Raw genomic sequence first — 21,804 nt, forward strand, 5'->3', positions numbered from 1 at the left:
CATCCAATCGGATGATGAGCAACATGTTACTCACTAGCCACTGGTTGGGGATCACTGGTCTAGATACAGAGACGTGTACTGAAAACAGAGTAGATAGGGGTGCTGGAGAAGAATAAGGGTGTTAATTAAAGATAGGCAAGTTTCTGAGAGGTTAAGTTGTAAGGTTGGACAAAGAGGTGACTTTTAAGTGAGTGTTGTAGGCCTGGAGTCTCTGTAAATCTCTAAAGGGATGTCAGAGGAACTGCAGAGTGAAGGTCACGTCTGGGAGAACCCATTGTAACTAATGAGGAGATGTATGGTGGTGCTAGATTGTTAAGTGCTTTGTGGGTACAAGAATTTCAAGGTGAATTTGTTGTAAGACAGGTGCCAATGCAGGGACTGGAAGAACAGCACTGGGCCAAGGCAGACGAGCGCCCTAGGCAACATGGCTGGTCTTCATGCCCACCCTCTGCTCATTTGGAAATGAGTGAAAGAAGGCATGGCCGCTCTGAAAATGTGGGGAGTGAGGTGTGAGCAGTGGGTAGGCAAGGGCCCAGACTAGGGGTGGTGAAAGAGGTACGTGCCTATCCACCCCCCCCCCCCCCAGCATTGCACCCTATGCATGTTCATCTTCTGCCTACCCCTAGTTTTATGAGTCTGGAGGCAGTGTTCATGATGGGTTGGAGTTGGGTCAGTTTAGAAAGGGAGGAGTTCACAGAGCAGTGTGTTGCAATAGTCTATGTGGGATATGATGAGAGCTTGTATGAGTGTATAGGTCATCTCATGTAGGGGAAGGGGAATGATCTCATGCTGAAAGAGCAAGATTATGTCAAGTGTGGGAAATGAAAAATGACTCCCTAAGCAGCATACCTGGGGAGCTGGGGTTATACAGTATTGTAGTTACTGTCATTGTTAGCTATTTTGGACTGCCTCCATTTTGTCCATGTTAAGTTTTCGGCAACAAGAAACAAGAACAAAGACAGTCTGGGACACAAGCTAGGCCTTCCCCCCACCCATTACACAAAGTGTTTCAGCTGCCCGCTGGTTTCTGACCAGTCTGCGTGACACTATCATAACTAGTCCCCTTTACCAGGGTTGCATGAAAAGATACACTAGTGATAATACAGAGTAGAACACAAGGAACAATGCCCATCAGTTATCATGATCATCCCCTTAATACAACCTACCAAAATCAGCTCCTGGGTTGGCAGATGCCATGGGATCCTCCCCTTCTTGTCCCCAGTTAAAGATGTAACAGTTTCCATAGTCAGCATCATAAATACGGGTGAAATTTCTGGAACAAAAAGCAACAGAACTAATGATATGACAAGTGCACATAGACTTTGGGGCAGGGACTGATGCAAATGCTGCAAATGGTGCAGTGGAATATGTCAGTTCTGCATATAAAAAGATACGGTGTTGGGTAAGCACACTCCTGATCCACAACCCAAGATTTCATCCAACCAGCATTGATAATGCTCCACTGCTTGTCGTTGTGTGTGTGGGAGGCAAGCAGAAAAAGAACCGGCAGGACCCCTTTATTTATATAGTAACATAGTAACATAGTAAGTTGGGTTGAAAAAAGACATACGTCCATCAAGTTCAACCATAATGCCTATATATAACCTGCCTAACTACTAGTTGATCCAGAGGAAGGCAAAAAACCCCATCTGAAGCCTCTCTAATTTGTCGCAGAGGGGAAAAAATTCCTTCCTGACTCCAAGATGGCAATCGGACCAGTCCCTGGATCAACTAAAGTTAGTAGACTGTCCAATATTTGCCAATTAATTACAACTAAAGAGAGATAGGTTGGGTAACACTGATATAAACAGTTGAAGGGAAAATAGCCTCTCTATTTTCTCTTCCTTATTACATTATTAACATTTATTTATAAAGCGCCAACATATTCCGCAGCGCATAAACATAACTCCAAAAAAAGTGACATGCCATGGTTAAAGTGTCATGGTTAAAATATCATGGTTTAAGTGTTGTGGTTAAAGATAGTGTCTTTTGAATAGTTAAGGACAACTGCATCACATTTTTGGAGTTGGGTTAATGTGGCTGGGGAGGGGGCCATAATGGTAAAAGCCATAATAGGGTTAATTCCCCTTTGATGCTGTATATATATATATAAAAAATTGACCAAGCTGTAGGCTAAATTTTTTTTTTTTTTTTTACATTTTACTTTGTATTTATTTAACGTTAGATGTCCAGTATATCTATACAGTTATATCCATAACTACTAACTACTTTCTATACATTCCCTACCTTGCAGCTTTGGCCCCAGTGGCTCACTTCTGCACCAACACTTAATATCCTGGTGAACTTATACGTATCCCTTCTGAAAATATTTCCTGCAGTTTATAAAGGCAAATTCACCTTTTAAACATCAGTTGCAAATATGTCTAAATAAAACCATTTCAGGTGAACTTCCCCTTTACCAATGCCTGTGGCTGTGCAAAGCCAGTATGGGAATTCTAGCAGCACAACATGAACCTCTGCAAAAAAAAAGTGAATTGATGGAAAAGTCATAAATGATCAAAGGGACCTTGCTCATTTAACGGTAATGCGCTCCCTAGCAAGGTTTTATTGGAGCTCGAGAAACCTATAATGATGGGTGTAGGCCGACAAACTGATGATAAGAATCTCTGTGAAAGAAAAGGGAGCCTTTATCTCCGCTGCTCTCTGCATTTACACTATGGCTAAAGTACACATTGCTCACACGTAAATGAGAATTTTCTAACACAAATGTTTCTTTAAAAATGAGCAATGACATAGTAAAATGTGCTGCATTATGGATTCATGGTCACATTTTAAAGGGGATATAAACCTTCGAAATCAGTGATGCTCAACAGAAAATTCAATTTAGGACTCAAAACATTGGTACATTGATTAATGCTACCAAGATACATTAATTAGGGCCATACCGGGCCTCCTACACTCCAGGGTCTGCCTCCTTTGTAGTTACGCTCCAACCAAATGTTGCTGGATGACAACTACCAACATTCTCCAGCATACTATCTGTATCAGCAACCACAACTATAGTTTCTAGAGTTGCCAAGCCTTCAGGTCAGGGTAGCATCACATGGGGTGAGGAAATGGGTGAAGTGGGTGGGGAATGGGTGGAACAGGCAGGGAAATGGGCGGAGTATAGGCGGGCCTGGACTTATAAAGGGTAACCCATCAGTGGATAGGGTCAGGGAAGGGAGGGATTTGTAGGGTGTAATGTAATTGCATTTGATTTACAGTATGGGTCGGTCAAATACCAGCTGGGTGGTATCCCTAATAGTTTCTAAAGCAACACTGCACAGTAAAACTTTTAATTTGGCAGCCCAGTTGATGCACGAGAATCCTTCTTTATCACAGTGTAATACTGGCAAGCATAAAGGTCCCAATAAAATGTAAGATAACAAGGAGATGACTGGCACAGCCCAAGTAGGGTTTCTCTCATTGGTGAATCCTCCTGCATCTGTCAGGTAAGAGTGCCAGTAGCCAACAGGACAGAATCACAGGCCACGCATGCAGAAGGCTAACAGAAAATAATAAAGGTACAATGTAATCTGGAGGTTAATGCCAAGGTCTAACCCGTTAACTCTAATTTCTAACTTTTGGTTTACTACCGGCATACTTAGCAGTGTATAATACGGGTGCAACCAATCCTTAAAATCAAGCCTATATAAGCCCTTCCCATCATGCAGTTCGTTACTTGAGCAGTGTGGCATGGATCCTAGATCTGTACCTTGTCCCTGAGCGCTGTAGATTGACCCTAGCTGTAGCTACATTATGTGTACACGCGTAATTTATTGTTCCCGGGGTCTAGCTTGTTATATCCAATTCCTTGTATCCTTTACTGGAAGCAAAATATATTAAACCCTGATATCTTAAATCCTTACTTAGCATCATTGTCTGACCATCACATGTCCCACTGACCTCTCCAGTATTCCTGCTCTGACCTTTTCCTACTCCATCCAGTATTCTTTCCCCGCTCCCCACTATGATAACATAGCTACCCTCTGACTTAAGGTCCCCATACACATGAAGATTCGCTTGCTTGGCGAGGTCGCCAAGTGAGCGGTTCTTCACCCAATATCAAATCGGGGAACGTGTAGGCTAAGGGCCAAACGATCGAATTATAACGACGGGTATAGCCAAAGTCGGTTCGGGGACTGCATCAATGAGCCGATGTGGTCCCCTATCCGACTAGATTTTCTAACCTGCCCGATTTCAGGCCAGATATCGGTCAGACACGCCCGTTGGTAGTGCCCATACACGGGCCGATTAGCTTCTGAATCGGTCTAAGGGACCAATATCAGCAACTAGAATTGGCCCATGTATGGGCACATTTAGTTGCTGCAACTCTCTGACCTTAACCCACTCCAACCCTGACTTGCCTATTTTCTGCAAAATTACCTTATAAATGAGAGGAGGCTGGCACAAGAAAAACTGGACCAATTAACAAAAAAGTGATGCAGTAAAAACATGTTTCTTTTTTATTTAAAGATCTCAAACATACACAGCCTGATGCATTTCATGCCAAAAGCAGGCACTTAATCATAGGCTCATATTACCTATTTTCTGACCAACTCTCTGGCCTTTACCTGCTCCAAACTTGCCTTCTCTCTGCCATTCACCCACTCCAGCCTTGTGTTGCCTGTTTTCTTACCTCCAACCATGTCTCTCATACTCACCAAACTTCCGACTCTGACTTTGTCTTGCCTGCTGTCTGACTTTAACCCACTCCAGTTCTGTCTTGTCTACTTTCTTACCTTCATCCTCTCCAACCATGTCTCTCATACTTACTGAACTTTCCGCTGAGACTTTGTCTTGCCTGCTCTCTGACCTTAACCTACTCCAGCCTTGTCTTGCCTGCTCTTGTACCTTCATCTGCTCCACCCTTGCCTTTCCTACTGACTGAACTCCCCGCTCTGATTTTGTCTTGCCTACTCTTTTCATCTGCTTCAACCTTGTCTTTTATACTGACTTAGACTCCATTATAAGCAAGTAATTCTAATTTTTAAGAATGATTTCCTTTTTCTCTGTAATAATAAAATAGTACCTGTACTTGATCCCAACTAAGATATAATTACCCCTTATTGGGGGCAGAACAGTCCTATTTGGTTTATTTAATGGTTAAATGATTCCCTTTTCTCTGTAATAATAAAATAGTACCTGTACTTGATCCCAACTAAGATATAATTAATCTTTATTGTAGGCAAAACAATCCTATTGGGTTTAAATGATGTTTAAATGATTTTAGTAGACTTAAGGTATGGCGATCCAAATTACGGAAAGACTCCTTATCCGGAAAGCCCCAGGTCCCAAACATTCTAGATAACAGGTCCTATACCTGTATAATGATATAACTAGAAAGTAGAAAACAAAGTTTATTTCCTACAGAAAAACTTTTTCTCTTTCTATGAACTTCCTATTAGACTGTTTTACATAAGAACTCACATAAAACAAGCCCAAGATCACGTGACAGGCTTTTGCGAGCAGCACATTGCAGTTCAATGTTTAAGGAGGGTTCATTTTTTATATGTTAGTCTTTCTTCAATAACTATTTTTTACAGCCTCCCTTACTATTAATGTATAACTACACCCAACTGTTTTCTTTAAACACCAACACATACATGCCAGTCTAATCCCCCATAAACTTCACTCCATAAATCTCCCGATAATTATAAAAACCCTTGAAAACGAGTTATTTTAAGCAGGGCACTTGGAAGCAATTTAAAAAATGTGCTGTGAGGATGGGCAATTTGATGGAATAATTCCTATAAAGTTCCCTGCAGGCTCTGGTTTGCCCCACGCGATCCCTGCTGCCTGCACACTGCATACCAATTACTTCTATCTAAGGCGCACCAGAGGATGTGACTACTGCGACTATTATGCTTTATGTCAATAATCTTCCGCCCAAGGTTTGCCAGAATGCATGGGATCCCCGTTGCCTATGCACTGATCACTGCCGCCATTACATTCCATATCAATGATTTCCAGAACATGTGATCACTGCAACCTTTACAATGTATATTCAAAATCTGCAGGCCCCATATGCTGCATATTAAGTTCTATAACCTTATGTTTCCAGCTTGCTTTTTCTACTCTCCTCCCAAAAAAATTACTCTATAGGAAAGCTAAAAGCTAACCATACCTATTGGTCACCAAACAAGCTAAACTTTGCCCAATTTTGCACTGAAATTCATGATTCCATGACAAACATCTTCCTCCTCCTCCTCCTCATCTTCCATAACTTGCCAGTTATGGAATCCACTGATATCTGTAGTACATGGATGTGATTTAGGCAATGGGTAGATTCAGGGTGTGCTGGCAATATACTAAAAATTGACACCCATTTATTTCTATGCCAAACCCTGGACTCATGGGTGCACTCGTGGGTCAAGCAATTTTGTCTCAGCATTTTCAAATGCCATTCAACCTGTGGGTTAAAGAAGCAGTTCACCTTTTGTTATGAGGTAGAGATGGCTATTCTGTTTACAATTGGTCTTCATTTTTTATTATTTGCGTTTTTTAGCTTTTTCTCTAGCTACTCTCCAGTTTGGGATGCATCAGCTCTCTGGTTGCTAAAGCCCAGTTTAATCTAGCAACCAGGCAGAAGTTTGGAAAAAGAGAGACAAGAATATGAATAGAGGAGGAACCGAACAGAAAGATAAGTAATAAAAAGTAACAATACAGGTATGGGATCCCTTATCCGGAAACCCGTTATCTGAAAAAATTCCGAATTACAGAAAGCCCATCTCCCATAGACTCCATTTCATTCAATTAATTCAGAATTCTTAAACTGATCGTCTTTTTCTCTATAGTAATAAAACAGTACCTTGTAATTGATCCCAAATAAGGTATAATTAATCCTTATTGGATGCAAAATAATCCTATTGGGTTTAATTAATGTTTTATTGATTTTTTTAGTAGACTTAAAGTAAGGGGATCCAAATTACAGAAAGACCCCTTATCCAGAATACCCTTGGTCGCGAGCATTCTGAATAACGGGTCCTATACCTGTAATAGAATTACAAAGCAATAGATTTTTAGCTGCCACTATCTTCTTAAGATTTAGAGAGGAAGGTAAAAAATTCCAATAATAAAAAAAAAATGAAGACCAACTGAAAAGTTGTTAAGAATAGGCCATTCTATAACATACTAAACGTGTAGGTAAAGCCCCATAGAAATAAATAGGGCAATTCAGTAGCCCCCCCCCTGCTGAGCTGCTAATTGCTCAGACAACAATCAGCTCATCTGCCTTTAGGAATTGCCACTGTTTGTCCAAAGCTATTTAAAAGCTCATTAATAAAGCTAATATTTTAACGCCGGCTGCTGGATGTTTGTGTGGTTGCACTCTGATTGAGGATTCCCTCACTGTGATCCCTGAACTACCCGGCACCTTGGCACTGCGCTGGCACAGACCTTTCCTGTTCTGCTGGCGCGGCGGGATGACTGGGCGCAGGGCTGCTGCCACTATCTTTGTTGGTATAGGGAGGAGGAGTTGTTTCTCTTTTCATTGCAGAGGAGATTGTAAAGCGAGATCAGAGCGAGGTGCAGGGTGTAACACGAATCTGCGGGGCCCCAGAACAAATTGCATAACCCCAGCAACACCCCTGCCACATACACACCCTGCAATTTTGGTAGCTCGCATTACCGCGTAGGATGTTTATTAGGACTCTATAAATTAATGTCTTTTTCCCTGTTCTCACCTTCCACCAAACCGGGGATATTTTTAGAAAATCCTATGAAGAAGCACGTGGATGAATAAACGTAATGCCGACAGTCGGCTCTGGCCTCCAGGGGGCCCCAGAAGAAATGCTTCTGACTCTTGAAACGATGTAGCAGCCAACACAGTTTTGTTTATCAGCTGTCTTCTGTTTCATATTATTATTATTATTATTATTATATTATTATATTATAACATTTATTTATAAAGCGCCAACATATTCCGCAGCGCTGTACAATAAGTGGGTTACATACATTGGACATACAGAGTAACATATAAAGCAATCAATAACCGATACAAGAGGTGAAGAGAGCCCTGCCCAAAAGAGCTTACAATCATAAAAGTCAGAACCACTAGTGCAGGCAGCAACTGCCTTCAAGACCAATTACATTTACAAATAACTTAAAGACCACAGACAATGTTCAATCAATGCATTTTGGAAAGTTGCTTAGATCTACTTACATTTTCTTTTATTAAGCAAAACCTTGTTTGAGGGGTTTCCAGCCCCTTTAAATCCTACAAGTTAAGTGTTTTTCATATTCATTGAAAATGAATAGGCTTCCTGTTAAATAAACTATTATTGCACTTGAGAATTGCAAAGCTAAGAATGAGGATCCAGCCAGCTGTATTTAATATATATATATATAAACGGACCATAGAGGAGCACTCCCTAAACTAATGTAGCAGCTTGCCCGGGACCCCTAGGGTTCGGATCTGGGTGCCCCACTGGCCCAGTCCGACTCTCTGTATCCTCAAACATGCATATTTTGACAGCAGGGGTGGGTCTTATAGCTCAGGTGCCCAGGGTGAAACTGGACCTAAATACAGTACTGGATCCAGCACAAATATTGTTAAAGGGGAACTAAACCTTGTTGCACTGCACTGCTCAACCAAAATGTACTCAACTATTGCTGGACTACAAACCCCAGAATAATGTAACATATTATAAGGCTCCCTGTTCTTTTTTCCTGCAATTGGAGTTGGGAGCAATAAGCACAGTTTCCCAGCACTGAACAAGTCTGTCCTTTATCCCCATGTCTGATTCCTGTGTCATATAATGAAGGGAAAATGACATAATTATCTCTATATGTAAGATACCAGCAAAATGCCTGATGTAGTGCTGGGAAACACTGTTCTCACTGGTCACTTCTTTTGCACTTATTCCTAACCCTCTTTGGCCACTGGACTGGACCTGCTGGAGTCGGGTTTCGATCAAGAACACAGGGCTGTTTTACCTTAGACACAGTTTTGTAGTCTGATTCCCTGTAATGCCATTATGGACCAATGTCCATAATGATCACAGTGTAAACCGGAATGCGGAAGTGCGGCGTGAATGCATGCGTACGTACATGCCGCAGCGTACGTAGGCATTAACACAGCACTTCTGCATCCCCGCTTGATCACGGTCCACCAGAAATCCATGGGGGGGTCAACTGGTGGACCACGATCGACGTATTGTCCACCCCTGGTGTAAACCCTCTCTCACCTTGCTCCTTTGTGAAGACATGGTTTCTGGGACTTGAAGTTCCTCTGAATAGGCTCCCTCCCTATCAAAAAGGGTAGGAATATTTTCCCTTTAAGTCCACTAAAAAGCCATATTAATAAAGGGTTTCTAAACCTATAAATACAATGCTTAACGAAAAGAAAATAGAATTCCATGCAATGTTCCAGTATAAACTCATGACAAATATTTAATGATTTGAAACATATTTGCAATGTAATTGCTTCTGAAAGCCGTGTCTGTCTGTCCTTGCCTATCCTTTGCATTGTTGGTACTGACTATCACCAGTCAGCTCCCCTCCAGGCATTACTACATTTCCCACAATGCCTTGCAGAGATCAGTGATGCTCCATTGTCACAAAACAATCACAACACTTTCAAGGCATTGTGGGAACTGAATCATTGGCTGGAGGAGAACTGGCTTCTGCTGCATTGTTGGGTGCACAACCTTTATCACGTATAAAGGTGGCCATACACGTGGCGATCCGACGATGTTTCGTACGACCATCGGTCGCACGAAACATCGTAAGATCCGCCACACACCATTCAGGGCTGAATCGGCAGGTAAGGAGGTAGAAACAATAGGATTTCTACCTCCTTCTGCCGATTCAGCTCTGAAGGGAGAATTTTGGTCAGGCGCCTTCTATGGCGCCCGATCAAAATTTTCAAACTTGTCCGATCGGCGAGTCGTCCGATATCGGCAGCTTCCTGCGATATCGGTCGACTCGCCGACATGCCATACACGCACCGATTATCGTACGAAACGAGGTTTCGTACGATAATATCGGTGCGTGTATGGCCACCTTAAGTTTGTAGATTGTAAGCTCTTTTGGGCAGGGCTCTCTTCACCTCTTGTATCGGTTATTGATTGCTTTATATGTTACTCTGTATGTCCAATGTATGAAACCCACTTATTGTACAGCGCTGCGGGATATGTTGGCGCTTTATAAATAAATGTTAATAATAATAATAATAATAATAAAGTATAAACGTATTATTCAAAAAATGTTCCTATTGGAGACAACAGAAAAAAATCCTTGGACAATTTTAACACAAGGGGAAAAAAATTATATATATAAATATAAAAAGGGATACATTTTGTGCAATGTGTTCACAATAAAGTTGTGATTGTGTTTATAGGGTGTGCCAGCCTTAGAATAATTTTTGTACATATTAAATTTGGCTGTGCACCCCGCTATACACAGTTTTTTTGCATTAGAGTGCAGACACTCCAAGGACTGACATATAATAATATATATGGCCTCCTAACCAACAATTAGAAATATTAGGGGAATTTGCCAAAACAGCCTCTCTTACTGCTCTCACAGTAAAGGACTTTTTGGGTCAGTGAAGGTGAAAATGCTTTTCCTCTAATCTGAAGAGGTGACCTCTTGTTCCTTGCACATTCCTGTGAGTGAAATGATCTTCTGAGAGTTCTTTGTATTGACCTTTAACATATTTGTGTAGCATTATCCTCTTGGCTCCCAAACATCTCTTCTCTGGACAGAACAAACCCATTCTGATTGGCCTTTTTATATCAAAACTGTTAAATCCCCCTTTGTTAATATTGTTGCGTCACTCTTCTCCTTTTCAGGTAATATTTTTAGGTGCCGGCACCCCAACTGTACTGGATATTCTCAACAGTGACGGCATATTTTTCATTTACACCATGCTTCAGTTGGGGCTAGGACTTCTATACTCCCTAGCCATTATCTGCTGTTTGTATGTTCTATTCTTCTATCAAACAATGTAAGGCTTATTCATCTGTTATTGCTATATAATACAGTAAAGTAAATCTGAAACCAAGGGTGGATTATATGAAGGTGCACTGTCCTCTTCCCAAACATATTTAAGCACCGCCCTGTCCTTTGGGTCCAAGGAGATGTAAATCCGACACTATCTAATACTTTTGTAAAGATGGGCATACACGGGCCGATTGTAGCTGCTGATATTGGTCCCTTGGAACGATTCGGTAGCTTATAAGCCTGTGATGGGGCAGGAACGAGGGGCATGCCCGACTGATATCTGGCCTGAAATTGGCCAGATATCGATCGGGCAGGTTAAAAGACTTAGTCGGATTGGGGACCGCATCAGCTCCTTGATGCGGTCCCCCAACCGACTGCCCCATTGACGCCATTATAATTCGATCGTTTGGCCCCAGGTGGGTATATCGGGAGAAGATCCGATCACTTGGCGACCTTACCAAGCGAGCGGATCTTCACGTGTATGGCCACCTTAACTTAAGTCCATCTGATCTGGTAGCAGGAGAGAGCTCTGCAGATTATATATAACTGTACAGTGTGTTTCTATAGTCTACACCAGTGGTTCCCAAAGTGTGGGACTTGTCTCCCTAGGTGGATCTGTAGCCATGGCAAGGCTCAGCTACGGAGAGATTTGGCAGTTGATGGGCAATTAGATTTAGAATTAGTGAGACTAAGGGTGAAACCATATTTCCTGTCCTAGATTTTCTTGGAATTACAGCTGAATGGCTGAAACACAATTACATTTCTATATCTGTAACCTTGTTATTGGCTAAGGAGGTCCCTGAAGAAAAATGTCTCCTCCAACGACGGACAACCAACAACCAGTGGTCTACACACCATTGAATTTTAAGGTTTGAACTGTCATTTTAAAGGAGAAGGAAAGGTAAAATCACTGGAGGGTGTCAATCTTAGGCAGTGATTGTAATCACTTACCTTATGCCCCAGGTTGGTGCTCCTGTTAAGGAGAAAACCACACCAGAACGGGGTAGCTGTGAATGAGCGATCCTCTTCCTCCTGTCTTCGCGACCCTGGGGCTAATGCATGTTCAGTAAAAAAGTGGCACGAAGACAGAGGAAGGAAGAGGATCACTCTCTCGCAGTCACACCCAACCAGCAAATGACCCGTGTGTTAATGTGCTTTCAGTATCTGGAAGTTAGTGAAAGTATAGGTAACCAGCAAGAGGCAAAACCAAAGTACAAAATGCTCCATAAATAAGAAACCTCTTTTACGATGAATATGCATCCCTTCCTTCATTAAATGTGCTGATAATGTACCTGTAGCTGCACGGCTGCCCCCCAAAAAGGCAGGTAAGAATCAAATCTTCTGCTTTGAAGCCCATAGCTATGCGGTCAGCTAGTGGCACATTGGAGAAGATGCTGGAAAGCTGAAGGAGATACCACTCCTGTAAAGCTTGAATGCCACTAGTGAAATTCCGATAGACGCATTGGGTGTTATTGTTTGTGCACTGCAGAAAAAAAAAAAGATTCAAAACTAAATAAAACTTACTGTATGAAATGCCTGTACATAGAACATTATATAGATCATACTTACCAGTAAATGACTAGTGCTAGACAGAGAGCATCGGGGCCCAGACTGGGATTCAAAATAGACCCTGGTATTCCAAGTACACAGAGGCCCAAACAGCCCCCCCACCAGCCCAATAAATAGTGACTGTCTATGGCATCTTACAGCAGCCCCTCTGGAATTTGCCAGAACCCACAGATTGCCAGTCTGGGCATACCATCACCAGGTGCCAGTCAGGGCCCGACTATCCCTTACTCAACACTGAGGTGTATTTGCCCTCAAGTGAAACTCACCCAGTGTTGTGAGACACATGTACTTTTCTGACATGGAACTATAGATATTAATAGTGCTGTGTTTTGGTGGCTGCATGGCTAGGAAGACACCACCGGGTCAGAGAAGATAAGTAAATGTGATTTGTGAGAGAGTAAAGGTCTTTATTTTCCAAGGTAGTGGAAATAGTAATTAACAATCCAAAACTGGTGCCTGAGATTCAAGCTAATTTGAAACCTTGGTTGCTATGTGCTAGGGATCCTAATACAGGTATAGGACCTGTTATCCAGAATGCTCGGGACCTGGGGCTTTCCGGATAAGGGATCTTTCTTTAATTTGGATCTCCATACCTCAAGTCTGCTAAAAATTCATTTAAACATCATTTAAACACAATAGGATTGTTTAGCCTCCAGTAAGGATTATCTTAGTTGGGGTCAAGTAAAAGGTTCTGTTTTATTATTACAGAGAAAAAGGAAATCGTTTTTTTAATGGAGTCTATGGGAGATGGCCTTTCCAAAGTTTGGAACTTTCTGGATAACGGGTTTCCGGATAAGGGATCCTATAGCTGTACTGCCACATATGGGACTCAGGCCTGTGTTATATCACCTCAGCACGGGTGGCCGATTTGTATGCCTCCCTTAGCTGATTTCACAAGTAAAATGAGTGTGCCAACAGACTAGCAATTACTAACGAAAACCCTCTCCCCTCAGATATGTGGAGAACTGTTGACAAATGCTTCTGTGTTGTTAGTGCAGATTCCAGACGCAGATGGTTGCCAAATGCATAACCTGTATCAGGTGGAGAGATTAAGATTGAGTGGGGGTGGGTATACCCAAAATCAGCCAAAAGTCAGCCATAGTCTACACTGGGTACAAAGCATTAAAAAGAAGTAGCTCCTTTGTAAACTTCGGAGCACAGTCACACAATCGTTGGAATCAATGCAGGTTGCACTGTTCTTCTTACATGGAAAATGACACATCATTATTACATGTTGACTTCAGTTCTGTGTGAGTTAACCCAAAAGCTAGAAAACCCTTGTTAGTACAAAGCTGGGAATGCTTTTTGCAGGTTTGCCCAGGCAGTTTGGATGATTTTTACAGTGAAGCCCTGTTATCTGGACATGTATAAGAGTTATCTACCTATAGTCCATCTATAGACGAGGAAGTAAAGAAGACTCAGGAAACATGAAACATTAGCAAGGTGTCCATACATGAGTATGGCTACTTGTATGGTATCTATTTGGCCCAGAGGCTGGATCAGTTGGATACTGTCTATGTAAGGCAGTTGTTTGTTGTATGTTCAATGAAGGACACAGGATGACCTTTATTTTGGGTCCCCATTAGCTCATACAATGGTTACAGCCATAGAAATAACAATACTTGCATGTTGTAATAGGCATTATCCCCTAATCTCACCCTAAATTACCTTGGGTTGAGGCCCCCAGGAGGCCAGCCACACAGTCTTGGAGCACCTCAACAAAGCTTACTTTGGTGTATCTGAGTGGTGAAAGCCTGTTACCGCCAGTGCCAGACCTTAGTTCTCCTTTAAACTCTCAAAGTGGACCCCCCAGTACCACCATAACCATACAGGATAATTGGATAAGATGACGCTTACAGCACATTAAGTGAGCTATGAATGAGGGACTCACCAGCTTCATGGCCACTTTGTACCGCTGAGAGTAGGACGTCTGATCCTCTGAGGAGTTTCTAAATGAGTTGTTCTTTGAGTAGATGGCATTGTTGTCAAAGATGTTATTCACTATAGGGTTACTTGGGTCAGTTTCATCAATAACCACTAGTGGTATGTGGTTCCACAGAGTCGGGTCAAGAGTCACATTCTGATTGGTGCTGCTCTGAGTGAATGTGTTGGCTTGGTCTTGGCTAGAAAACTGGATGCGATCTAAAGCCGTGGCCACCAGCGCATCCAGATCCTTCAAGAGCGGCTTAACCCTTGAGTATCTGAAAGGCAAAAGTAACATGAGAAAGAAGGCTAGAATTATTCCAGCAAATTACTCTAGCACAGAATTACTCTAGCACAGAATTACTCTAGCACAGAAAGGCAAAAGTAACATGAGAAAGAAGGCTAGAATTATTCCAGCAAATTACTCTAGCACAAAATGCATAGCCCCTAATGGAGGATAGGGTGCCAATATTATGTATGGGAGTCTGAAAAAGCCACATTGAGCCGTGGGAAATATAAGTAAGGTCGACGGGTGGCACTTTGTAAAAAGAACCCAAGATCATTTACTGCCCTGGTTGTACTCACTTGTAAGGGTTGGCGTTACACACTGTCACAGCAGGAAATTCCATGGTCTTAAATCCAATGGAAAGAGACACACTCACACCATAGGAGAGATATGTCAGGATGAGAACCCCCCACTGCCAGAACACAAGTCCTGCAAAGACCAGTGTCAGTATAAACCACATGACTCTCTTCTTAGGCCCTTCTTTAATGATCCGCTTAGGACCGTGAGTGTTGGTGTTATCACAAAACCAGACCAGCAGCTCCTTGTAGGTGTAGCCGGGTCCCTTCTGTATACGGTGCAAGGCCCTTGTGAAATATCGCTTCAGCCTCTTCATCTTTACCTGCAGATGTAATTAACATTTTGATTTCATGAATGCATACAGTATATTATGGGCCTCAGTAATGCACCTAGAATACATGGTACACTATTCACTTTATGGGAAAAAAAGGTTCAGCTTTCTATGCAAAGTGCATTATTAGGTGGAAAGGGTGCTGAGCTGTGGCAATGGGGCTGGCAGGGATGGGGGGTTTCTGTACAGAGGTGACTGGGTTGTGGGACCTTAAGTCGGGTACCCGTTGGGCCCTGGGTCCAGTCCAACACTGTACTCTCTTCTTCATCCTCTGATGATCTCATAGATCAGAGGGGAGGGATCAGTAGCATTACATCACCATATGGGAGGAGCCCTGCTTGAAGCCTGACCCACCACCTGTGAGTTTTGGGAGCTTTGGAAACTCCTCCTTGACCCGTCTTGTAATTTCTTGAACCATATACTTGTCCCAAAAACTCTGGTTAGTTGGTCACTCAAGCAATGAAAGGAGATATAGGTGTTTAATTCTTCATAGTTTGTACAATTCCGGTTTATATTGTTTTTCAAAAGCAGAAGAATTCCTGTACCAACCAGATTTACTTCAAATGAGTTCTGGAGACCCAATAAAACCAGTGGATCAGTAACCAGAAGAGTAAATCCTAAGGACCCACTTATCCTATTTATTGAACAAATTGTACCGTAATTAAAAAATAATCTCTAAATGCCCCAGAAACTAGTGTTCTAGATCACAGCACTGAGGAACGCCATTCTAGATCATTAAGTGGAAAGAAGCCCACAACATTGCGGTGAAGTCTCTTTGTATACCAGTATTACAAAACAATTTTATCTTGGTTTAATGTGGCCAAAAATACATTTCTACAGTTCTGTGTGTCTGTTGTACATATATTTTCCTCCAGGAAACCAATTTAAATTCCAGTGAATTATATCTCAAGTATATCTGAATATATGTAGAACAACCCAATCCTGATTGTGTGGTGACACAGCTCTTACAAAGTGTATTTCGCTGGACTAGTGTTTAAATAGGACCTGATGAAGTGCTATTGTTCAAACACATCTATTCTTTTAATATGTAACGGGAAATATACATTTGAAGTCAGTGGGCATAGCAACCAGCCAGTAATGCAATTGTGCACATACATTCCTCGTCTTGCAGTGTCGGACAGGGGTCTTTGGGGCCCACTGGGGGTTGTTACCCAGGGACCTATTGCTCATTGTAAACCCTCCACTCCGCAGCCCTGCAGCCCCATTGCCCCACCATGTATCCCGTATTGTGGCTTCTGCAAACAGATCCCCCCCATACTAGAGTTGTCACCTCTCCTGCCCGGGAACTCCAGGCAGACACGTGGGACATGACTTCACTGGGCAGGCAGTGACATCACATGGGTGGGCCACTGACATAACAGGGCGGGACTATGACAATCACCAGGTCAATCTTGGAGAATCCTGCTGGGCAAAATTGGACAGGTGGCAACCCTACTCCATACCCAGGCATAAGGCAGACAGCAGGGCCAAGATGGGAGAACACATAAGCGCCAGGGCCCCCCGAGATCTCTCCTGGTGTCTGCCAACTTAGTCTGACCCCATCTTTTTGTAACTGTTACGCTAATTTATTTCGACTTAGAAGTTTATTAGAGGGAGATGTTAAGCAGGCCTGGTGGGTTCTGGCAATGAACCAGAATGAAATACCAGAGGGGCTGCTGTACGATGCCATAGACAGTCACTATTTATTGGGCTGGTGGGGGGGCTGTTTGGGCCTCTGTGTACTTGGAATGCCAGGGCCTATTTTGTATCCCAGACCGAGCCTGGTATCCGAGTCTTTAAAAACAAGTTCAGAAGAAAAGAAGTTGTTTAAAACCCCTGCTTTCTCCTTACTCCCACTAACATTTTATTACTATTTACTATGTAACCTTTGCATATGTATACTTTAGAACTTTCAGTTTGCAGTAGCCTGGTTTATTTTAAACATGTTTAATTGTCTTCCTTGACTTCAAATATACTTATAATATCATAATGAAAGAAAATGTACTTTCCAAAGTGCATAAATTAAAAAATGTTGCTCTTAAAGCTATTTGTAAATGTAGTTGATATTGTTTATTTCTTTCTGTTCTTTGTTTCTGACTCTCAAAACAATGTAGCAAAAATCAGGTCTCTTCCAGGTCTGCTAATGAGCTGGCTTCTGCTACATTTTTTTAGGAGTCTGAAATAGTAGTGCAGAGGACTTAAAGAGACAGAGAGATGCTTATTTTAACAGCTGGAGTGGAAGGATTCTGTTGAACTGGCTTGTATAGTAATACTGAATTAAGGCGGCTATACATGGGCAGATTTAAGCTGCCAATTTGGGTCCTTTAGACTGATTTGGCAGCTTATCTGCCTGTGTATGGGGACTCCTGACCGATATCAGGCCTAAAATTGGGCAGATTTGATGAAGTCCTTGCTCCAATGGGTCCTATTACCATCATTTTAATTTGTTTATTTGGCCCAAGGGCCAAGCAATTGGATTATTCCAATATTTTCCACCTTAGGTTGGCATATCGGTGGACCTCGCCAAATGAGCGGATCTTATAGTGTATGACCACCTATAGAAAATGTTGAGGAGTCTCTTCTTATCTATGTTGCGTTTCTTGTAAATTCCATTTTGTGACACATTAAGCAGGCAGGTTCTTGCCAGCAGCTACATTTTTGCTACCTGTTACAATAGACTATAAAAAATAAATGTTTTATGTTCTGTTGACAAAAGATAAACACATTTATTGAGTGCTTCCCACAAACCAAGGGGTGAACTCGGCCTCCAAAACACTTACATAAAAACAAGAAGAGTCGCAAATGTAAGAAAAGAGCAACCGACTGATAACAGATTGTGTACAATGCCAAGGCCCTGATCTACAGCAGCAGCAGAGAGATACGGGCAACTCATGGAGCTTCTATTATACATACAGTAAATATCTGCAGGGTCGAACTGGCCCATTAGTGTAGTGGAGGAATATCCAGTGAGACCCAGTCCTGTTGGGCCCCACTAGCCCAGGCACACTGACAGGCTGCATGGTGTAGTGCGACTAAACTGCGCTGGCGCCAGTATTTATGGGGATTGGTGGGGCCTTAGCTTGGGGGGGGGGGCGTGTTAAGGCCGGACTGGTTGGCCCTTGGATCTGACTCACACAGAGAAGTCAGACATATTTTGTGGCTTTGGTTAAATGTAGGTTATAGGTTCTACAGGCCAGCCCCATCCAATAAGGAGTGGATACCATACCCATTCATGGCTTGTAAACAAGTACTTTCCCCGTGGCCTGCTGCATTTATATGGCCATGCAACTACCACGTGACTTCATTTTTCCCTGTTTTACACAAAGGCATATGAATAACTATGAATAAAATATTAAAGGGGCATATTAAAGTTATTATCAGTTATAACTGCTGCTATGTGACACACGAGGGGCTTCGAATGAACTCCCTTGTGCCCCCTGTGCAAATATTTCTGGGCCCCTGCTCCTATGGGTACAACCCATAATTCAGCCTTTCTGATGTGTTGGAAATCTCTTGGCACAGATGTGGGTCTGGCCAGGGCTGTATTTATATATATGTAACCGAGGGCCTAGGGCAGCAGCCTTATGGGGAAGTTTTAAAAAATAAGAACCCTCCCCAGCCACTGCCAAACCCACCAGTGGAAAGCTGGAAAGCTGGGCGAGTGGGGCATTTCCCTCTGTGAAGTCACTGGAAGTGATGTCATCATATGGAAGTGACATCACCCATGCACGTGACATCACTTCCACCTTCTGGGGGGCATACTTAGGTTGGGTGCCTAGGGTAACACTGGACCTAAATACTTCTCTGGGTCTGGGGGGGAAAAATGCCTGATATTTTAATACTTAGGGGGTTATTTATTGACATTTGTATTTTTTTTAACATGATTTAAATGTTTTTGTGCTAGAAAAAAATAAAAAAAAACTAGAAAAAAACACATTTTGATAAATAACCCCCTTAATCTTTTTATGTCCTCACCGAGCCCTTTTCTTTCCTAGTCTGTACCCAATATTTTTATGCCACTAGTCACATGAATAAATAGAATAATGCAACCCTAATGACCTATATGAAAGGAAGTCTATCTGCAGCCTCGTGCCTTTGTGTAGTCATAGACCCCCTTGATGATTTCAAATGTCTGTATAGAGGGAACTGCGACTTGCAGCTGCAGCTATCACGTTGAGCGACTAAGTTGCCCATGTGACCCTTTTCCAAAACTAATATCCCATAATAAAATTATAGATCAGCAATAATAATAATAATAATTTTCTCATTGTTTTTTCTAAACCTGGACCATCAGGAAATATACCAAGGTGTGAACAAAATGAAAACAAACGTGTATAATCTATAAATGTAAAGCTTACAATTAAAAGCCAGCTTACATAAACACTGGGTGTTATAATGGGGAGAGCAAAGAGAACTGTCACAGCCAACCTGTTCTTGTGGCTAATTAACGGGTAGGGCTAAAATCACATTTGCCCCCCTCCCCCCTTATCTTCGGCCCTGCCTGCCTTGCTCCCCTAAATACACTGGGCAAATGGAACAATTCTGCAAAAAGCTGGAACCAAGTTCCACATCTGCCTCCACCCCATACGTAAGAGGTTGGACAAGTTTTTCCTCTACTCTGCACTGCGTGGACTCATTTTCAACACAATCCACCCACATGCCCAAAATAATACAGTACATATATATCAACAGCAGGTTATGGCACTGCCAAAAAACCCAAATTGTCAGTCAGCATCTAAAGGAATAAAGGAGGTCCGAGACCCTATTAAAGCACTAGCACAGTGATATACTGAGACAATTTCCAATTGGTCTTCATTTTTTAATGGTTTTTCAATTATTTAGCTTATTGTTCAGCAGCTCTCCACTTTGAAATCTCAGCAGCTGTCTTGTTGCTACGGTCTTGTTTACCCAAGCAACCAGGCAGTGAATTGAATAAGAGACTGAAATATTAACAGAATGACTGAATCCAAAGATAAGTAATAAAAAGTAGCAATAATAATTGTAGTCTCACACAGCAATACATTTTGGGAGACTCCCCATTTAAAAAACTGAAAAGATGAAGAAAAGGAAAAATAAATAAATAATAAAGACAAATTGCAATATAACACACACACATATATATAATTGTATTTAAGGTATATACATTGAAAGTGAACCACCCCTTAAATAAATAAATAAATAAATAAATATACTATTCTATACTTAGAATGCCACCGGCTGCCAGTAAAGGGGTCGCTTATATGTGTAAGGGTACCCCACAGATGGAGGGACAACCACTTACACCACAATGATCAGCGCCAGTGCGCACAGTATAACCCCGCACGGAATAAGCCGGTTGGCACCATACATTTACACACAGTTGGCCCAGTTTCAGTTCTACTCACATGTAACATGGTACCGGGATCAGAGAGACGGGTATGGGCGCAGCAAGCGGATATCAGAGCAGCAGAGGCGCAGATTCGCGCAGTCTTTGCGCACCAAGAAGCGTTCAGCCCAGCTTTGCGCACTGAGATTGTGGAGCTGCGCTTTGGCGCCAGCAGAGGGCAAGAGAGCGGCCGATCTCCGGTGCTGTTCGCTAGTTCTGTGCTGCTACCTGGGATCTAAGCAGCCTACTGATAATACAGGTGCGGTGCCAGCTACCCAGACCCGCCCACCTGTCTCTGCTCTCAGTCGGTGTTGCGCTCCGACCCAGGCCGCTACTTACTGTCCCCATTGCGCTTCTAGGCCGCTACTTACTGTCCCCATTGCGCTTCTAGGCCGCTACTTACTGTCCCCTTTGCGCTTCTAGGCCGCTACTTACTGTCCCCATTGCGCTTCTATAGGCCGCTACTTACTGTCCCCATTGCGCTTCTATAGGCCGCTACTTACTGTCCCCATTGCGCTTCTATAGGCCGCTACTTACTGTCCCCATTGCGCTTCTAGGCCGCTACTTACTGTCCCCATTGCGCTTCTATAGGCCGCTACTTACTGTCCCCTTTGCGCTCCAACACGGGCCGCTACTTACAGTCTCCTTTGCGCTTCTACCTGGGCAGCTACTTACTGTCCCCATTGCGCTTCTACCCTGTTGCGCTCTGACCTGGGCGGCTACTTACTGTCCCCATTGCGCTCTGACCTGGGCGGCTACTTACTGTCCCCATTGCGCTCTGACCTGGGCGCTACTTACTGTCCCCTTTGCGCTCTGACCTGGGCGCTACTTACTGTCCCCTTTGCGCTCTGACCTGGGCGGCTACTTACTGTCCCCATTGCGCTCTGACCTGGGCGGCTACTTACTGTCCCCATTGCGCTCTGACCTGGGCGGCTACTTACTGTCCCCATTGCGCTCTGACCTGGGCGGCTACTTACTGTCCCCATTGCGCTCTGACCTGGGCGCTACTTACTGTCCCCATTGCGCTCTGACCTGGGCGCTACTTACTGTCCCCTTTGCGCTCTGACCTGGGCGCTACTTACT

At 42.9% G+C, this 21,804-nt stretch overlaps 1 protein-coding gene across 1 annotated transcript in view; it reads right to left on the reverse strand.

The window, feature by feature from the left end:
* The window catches only part of scnn1b (sodium channel, non voltage gated 1 beta subunit), a 38,844-nt gene extending 17,957 nt beyond the window's left edge, over positions 1-20,887 (reverse strand). Inside the window, 5 exon segments of the mRNA NM_001078969.1 lie at positions 1,167-1,273; positions 12,243-12,433; positions 14,411-14,720; positions 15,028-15,347; positions 20,741-20,887. Coding sequence (NP_001072437.1) covers positions 1,167-1,273; positions 12,243-12,433; positions 14,411-14,720; positions 15,028-15,347; positions 20,741-20,749 — 937 coding nt within the window. The 5' untranslated portion in view covers positions 20,750-20,887.
* Positions 20,888-21,804: the final 917 nt, after the last annotated feature.

This window comes from Xenopus tropicalis, chromosome 9 (assembly GCF_000004195.4).
Source record: "Xenopus tropicalis strain Nigerian chromosome 9, UCB_Xtro_10.0, whole genome shotgun sequence".
NCBI classification, from domain to species: Eukaryota; Metazoa; Chordata; class Amphibia; order Anura; family Pipidae; genus Xenopus; species Xenopus tropicalis.